Source organism: Geospiza fortis, unplaced genomic scaffold (genome assembly GCF_000277835.1).
Source record: "Geospiza fortis unplaced genomic scaffold, GeoFor_1.0 scaffold23, whole genome shotgun sequence".
Classification (NCBI taxonomy): Eukaryota; Metazoa; Chordata; class Aves; order Passeriformes; family Thraupidae; genus Geospiza; species Geospiza fortis.
The window spans coordinates 14439016-14444914 of record NW_005054303.1 but is presented as its reverse complement, the minus strand read 5'-3'; the positions used below and the strand labels follow the sequence as shown (position 1 = coordinate 14444914).

The 5899-nt window shown below is 46.7% G+C and overlaps 2 protein-coding genes across 2 annotated transcripts in view; one reads left to right on the top strand and one right to left on the bottom strand.

Moving 5' to 3' along the window:
• The window catches only part of RTRAF (RNA transcription, translation and transport factor), a 17393-nt gene extending 16756 nt beyond the window's left edge, over window positions 1–637 (top strand). The window contains exon 8 of the mRNA XM_005417974.2: window positions 308–637. Coding sequence (XP_005418031.1) covers window positions 308–462 — 155 coding nt within the window. The 3' untranslated portion in view covers window positions 463–637. The remainder of the gene's footprint in view (window positions 1–307) is intronic.
• Window positions 638–855: 218 nt separating this feature from the next.
• Window positions 856–5899, bottom strand: part of NID2 (nidogen 2) — a gene marked incomplete at its 5' end in the record, with an annotated part of 21864 nt that continues 16820 nt past the window's right edge. Inside the window, 4 exons of the mRNA XM_031066211.1 lie at window positions 856–1622; window positions 1708–1820; window positions 2456–2579; window positions 3132–3289. Of these exons, the coding sequence (XP_030922071.1) occupies window positions 1612–1622; window positions 1708–1820; window positions 2456–2579; window positions 3132–3289 (406 nt within the window). The remainder of the gene's footprint in view (window positions 1623–1707; window positions 1821–2455; window positions 2580–3131; window positions 3290–5899) is intronic.

Here is a 5899-nt window from a genome sequence, read left to right as displayed (position 1 = left end):
TTTTTTTTTTTTTTTTTCTTTTGGTTGTTGATTTTGTTTTGGTTTGATTTTTGGGTTTTTTTGTATGAAAAAATTTTATTTTTATGACTCCCTCATTCCCTGCCCCTGGGCTGCAGGATGGTGGGGAAGCTTTGGATGCCACCCCATCCCTCTCCAGCAGCAGGGAAAATTGTTCTCTGCTTCCACCCTGGAAACCACCAGCAGGAACACCATGCAGGGCACTAAAACTCCCTTAAACCCCTTCTGTGAGCTGAAAATACTGCATAAAATACTGAATAACTGCAGTTCCTCTCTGTGCCCTCCCCAGATGCTGTTATCAACGAGGCTGCCCAGATCCTGCGCCTGCTGCACATCGAGGAGCTCCGCGAGCTGCAGACCAAAATCAACGAGGCCATCGTGGCTGTGCAGGCCATCATTGCTGACCCCAAGACTGACCACAGACTGGGCAAAGTGGGCAGATGAAGGGAGAAAAGCTTCCAGCCCCCGTGTCTTAGTGCAATTAGGAACAGCTCCACTCTGGCATGCAGCTTGAAACGGGATTAATTTGCCTGTTTGGGAAAGAAAACAGGAAATTGAATTCTGATTTCTGATGAATTACCAGATTTTTCTTGAAATAAATGAAATCGAGGGAAACAGATTGTTCTGGTGAGCTCTGAGTTGGCAAATAGGACTTTTTTTTTTCTGTGTGTGTGTCTCTTTTTCATTGTGTTTGGCTTTGTGTTGAGGGGAATGTTACATAAAATCTTCTTTTCCTGAGGTCCTGCCCTAGGAACAGCTTGCTCCTGGCTTGCTTGCTGCTTCCCCACACTGAAATATTCCCCTACAACTGAAATAGTGAAAAACTGAATCCAAAGGGCAACTTAAAACCAACCTTTTTTATTCAATTATTGAAGTAACTTAGAAAAAGTGAAGCATTACAATGTAACTGGTATTTCTGAACATGTATTGGTCTACACTGGGTAGGTCTAGGAAGGCACTTGGAAGACCCAACAAGCATGAACAGATCAATTCTAGCATATTCTTCTAATATAAATACTAAAAGACATGCATGGAGGCAGTGGTGAAAACACAGAATCATCCTCTGGAAAATCTTCAATGCCTTTGCCACATCCCATCCCTGTTCTGCAGGATTTTGGAGCACACACAGTCTCTGTCTTCAGGGCTGTTTGTTAATTAGACCCAGCAATTAACTGCATCCACAGCTTCCCATAGGCACTTAATTTCTTATTTTTGGATAAAAGGACCTCTTGGTCAGATTGTCAAAACTATGAAAAATGAATCCATTCTTCTTCCAATAAAATAAAACATTGGAGTAAAAAAAAAAAAAGCTACATTTTAAATCTTCTTGCATGAGCAAGAGTTCGAGTCATGGCTTGAGCTTCCCAGGATTTTTTTTTTGGTGATATCTCCACATTTTCTATTTGGTAAAAAAAATACAGTAGCAAAGTCTTGAGGTATAACTATAAAAAATACTTGAAAATCTTTTGCAGGAAAGCAGGGCACTTCATTGGCCTTGGTGAGGGACTTCTCCCCCCTTGTATGCAGTGACAGTTCTCTGGGTCTGAAATTCCTCTGGGTGCAAAGATCCTCGTTTCCTTGAAAATGGAGTTACTATTTCCTGGCTGTGGGGAGAAATGGAGATTTTTAGTGTGGAGATTTTTCAGCCACCAGAATTCACAAGGGGATGGGGTTTGTGTGGGTTTTTACCTCCAGGGCAGTAGGGATAAACTGCTGTGATTCCATAGAGGTGGGATCGCTGCTCTGGGAGATACTCATCAGTGAAGGAGCCTGTTTCTTTATTTACAGCTATCACCCCATCCCTGGTGAAAAAAAGGGAAAGAAGTGTTTTATTCACCTATGAAACTTGGGGATTTTATCCCCTATTTAGAACAGGCAGCTGAAAAGCTTGCTCTGAACACCTGCAGGACAAGTGGAAAGAAATTTGCCCCGTAAAATGCTCCTCCAGCTCAGTCAGTGCATTTCTCTGTGGTGATGCAGCCACAGAAAAGAGCCTTCCAAGGAGAGATTATCTCCCTGAGAGTCTCCTCCAAGCGTGGCAAGCCCTTAAGTGTTTGTTGTAACCCAAGATTGGATGGGAGCTGTGAGAGCTTCCAGCTGGAGTGGGAAGAGAGAAGAGTTCCTGCTGCTGAAGGGAACGGCTGAGGACAGGATCTTTCCTTGGACCTAATCTACATCCAGAGACTCCAGCCAAGTTTCAGTTTAAAAAAAAAAAAACCAAACCCAAACCACTGTTTCTGTCCCTCCCAGGGAGCTGGGCTTGTGTCTAACCAACTCCTCCGTGCTGAGATTTACAAGCAGGTGCTGCTGCAGCCGCGCTCGGAGATCCAGGAGAGCTCTGGGGAGGCTCCAGGATTTGGGAGCAGGCAGGGCTTCCTCTCAGGGAGAGGAGCTGAGCATTCCCAGGCGTGCAGGGGGTGGGGTTTTCCCTGCTCACCGTCTCCAGTCCGTGTGGTAGAAGTGGTTGGCGTAGCTGATGATGCTGAAGGGGTAGTTGAGGTTGCTCTGGATGACGCGCCGGCCGGTGCCGTCGGGGAATGTGCATTCCAGGTGCTTGGTGCCTGTTCAACACAACATATTCCTCATCCCACTGGAAATGCCACACCAAATATGTTCTTTGTATTTCACAGAGTCACAAGAATGATAGCACACCCCAACAATCCCACCCTGGGCATCCCTGGCAGCTCCTGGAGCTCTGGCAGCCTCAGGGCTGTGCCCATTCCCTGGGGAGCCTGGGAAGTGCCAGCACTCTCTGGGGGAAGAACCTTTTCCTGATTTATTAGATTTTGAAACAGCTTTTCAGCCTGAAGATGTAGAATCATAAAATCCAGAGCTGGAAAAACTCCCTAAGACCAAGTCCAGCTATCTCCCAGCACTACCAAGGCCACCACTGCTCCATGTCCCCATGTGCCACATCCACATAGCTTTTAAATCCCTCCAGGGCCAAGGACTCCACCACTGCCCTGAGCAACAACATTTTCCATGAAGAAATATTTCCTAAAATCCAATCTGGCATAACACTGGAGCCCACAGGTATCACTGGGCTGAAGACACCCAGGATTTTCCCCTGAGGCTCAGTGTGACCTTCTCTGATCCATCCTTGGGGACATTACCTGCATCTGCCCAGCACAGCAGCTTGGAGAAGGGGTCAAAAGTCAGGCCATTGGGCAAACCAATGTCTGTGTGCACCAGAACCCTCCTGTTGGCTCCATTGACAGTGGAAGTTTCGATTTTGGGAGCTTCGCGATTCCAGTCCGTCCAGTAAAGGTTGCTTGGGAAATAATGCACAAACAGGGCACAAGAGTAAGGAGTGGTGGGAGATTATCCTGATTCTTGCCAGGAGCAAGGCCTGGTTTTTCCCTTATCAGTGCCTGAACCATCTTTATTTGATTAGGAAAAAACCTCTCCAAACAAAGCAGAGATGTTTATGACCCAAACTGCGGCTCCTCAACGAGGGCGAGTCTGAGGAGCAGCACATTTTGTATCCCAACAGCACCCTGGAGGCACAGCTCTTCAAAATAATCTACATCCTGATACTGAAACAGCAGTTTTAGCCAGATCTCGAATAATTCAATAAAAAGAAGAGCTGGGGAGCAGAGCCAATCCCTCCTACAGGACAAGGTCAGGACAGGGCCCGTAGCAGGCTGAATTGCTGCTAGTGTAGTCCAGGGTGAGGAAGCAAAAAGGAACTTTGCATTACATCCACAGATGTTGAATTCAACCATGCAGTGAGATGATCCTGTCCCAGCACCCACACATGGAGAGTCTGAGTTTCTCTCCGCCCAGGGGCCTGGGGGGGTGACAAAGATGAGGGCCAGTCAGGGAATAGGGAGGATGTGCAAACCCAGGGCACAACAGGGAATATTTCTCTGTCTGCTCTGGGGTGCCCTGACCCCCAGGGGAGCCCTGACTTTAACCCTCATCCATGGAGAAAGTTTCCTACTCTTCAAGATAGACTGGAATCCACAAAAAATGTGAAATAGATTATAGAGAGTAGTGCAGGTGTATCACTTGTGAAAAATTGAGGTTTTGGGGTTTTTAGTATGTTGTGGATGGAAGCAAGATGGAGGGCACAGGGTGTCATCCTGGGTTTCTTCTTCATGCTGCTTCTTCCTCCTTCTCCATGGGTTTGGGTGGCATTTTGTAATTGGGCAGAAAAGTCCCCATTGCAGCTCTGTGGGATCAGTTATTGGGTTAAAAGGGAAAATAATCCAGGTGTCAGCTCTTAATTGGATGGTTTAGTCTTAAAAGACCTTGTGACAAGAGATTCTTGGCCATTTTGTGCCTTCTAATGAAAAGCTGCCCAACTCCCAGCACTGAGACTGTTTTACTGATAAGAAATAATAAACACCTGAGTGCAAACATGAAACACCATCTCGAGTGCCTTCAATCCAGAGCCAGAGAAACCCACAACTGGTACCCTCACAGGAGGAGTGGCTCAGGGACAGGGGAACAGACATAGGAACAGGGCAAGGAGCCAACGGGGTCTAACAGCTTTTTGAGGGAAGCTTCTTTGTAGCAGGCCCAGGGCCTGCAAGGCCTCCCTGGCGTTCAGCAGCCTAAGACAGGCAATGCCGAGTCATGATGGCTGGGCCTAAGAAGCCCCTCTTCCGCCTTGGGACCCTTGCTTATCTCTCTCTAAGACTATAGGTCACTTTCACCTCAACCCCTACTATTGGACAATTCCTAAAACTTCTGTACCCTATATAAAGAGCTACTTTTGCCCAGCTCGGCAGAAGAGCTGTCCCTGACACCTTTGCAGAAGACACCAATAAAGACATCTCTGTGGAACCTCACAAAGCCTTCTCCTCTCTCTCCCTGCCTCTGCCCAAGGCTCTTAGCAAGCCAAAGAGCTGAAATCACAAATGAGCTGATAATCACTAAAGAGCTGATATCACCTAAGAGCTGAGCTTGCTAAGGTTGGGAACTACCTGGGAGCCCGGGCAGGCTGTGCTGAACAAGGCTGAGCTATCCAGAGCAGCCACGGCCAGCGGGGGATACCCCAAGTCCCAGCCGGAGGTCACATCACTTCTTGTGCCTCTCAAAACCAGGGAATGCCCCCCGAGGATGTCCACAGGAGCCTTGGCATGGTCAAGTTCTGCACCTTTGTCGTGGATTGTCAAGCAAATTGTATTCTATTTGCCATCTGTATGGCAGTTGTCTTCTGCTAAGTGGGCGGTTTTCCTTATCGCTTCACAACTGGGGAGATGTCACGGACAAATTTTATGAAAAATCTTTTTGCTAAGAGTTTTCTCTTGAGAAGCTGGGGACTTTAGAAACGAAATGTGAACAGTAATTGCTGCTGTAGAATATAACAAGTGCATTTCTGATTGGTCTCATGTAGTTGTTTTTAATTAATGGCCAGTCAAGTCCAGCTTGTCTCAGACTCTCTAGTCAGTCACAAGATTTTATTATCATTCCTTTCTATTCCTTGCTGGCCTTCTGATGAAATCCTTTCTTCTATACTTTTAGTATAGTTTTAATATATCATTTTCTTTTAATATAATATATATCATAAAATAATAAATCAGCCTTCTGAAACTTAGAGTCAAGATTCTCATCTCTTCCCTCATCCTGAGACCCCTGTGAACACCACCACAGGGAGACATCTACTGATAACAGATATTGCATGTCTCTGCACGGCTGATAAGAACTACAGCATCCCATTGGGAGATGTGAGCCCAGAGGGAGGAGCCAAGCATTCCTATCTGGATATAATCTGGAGATTCTGGAACACCAGCACGGCTTCTCCACTGGATTTCCCAGAGGAGCAGCTGCTCTCTTTTCCTGGATCATCAGAGGAAGACTCCATCCTTTTCTCCAGGATCCCTGCTCCAGCAGAGCCACCCCTGACACTGCAGGAGGGCTGAGCCACAATTCC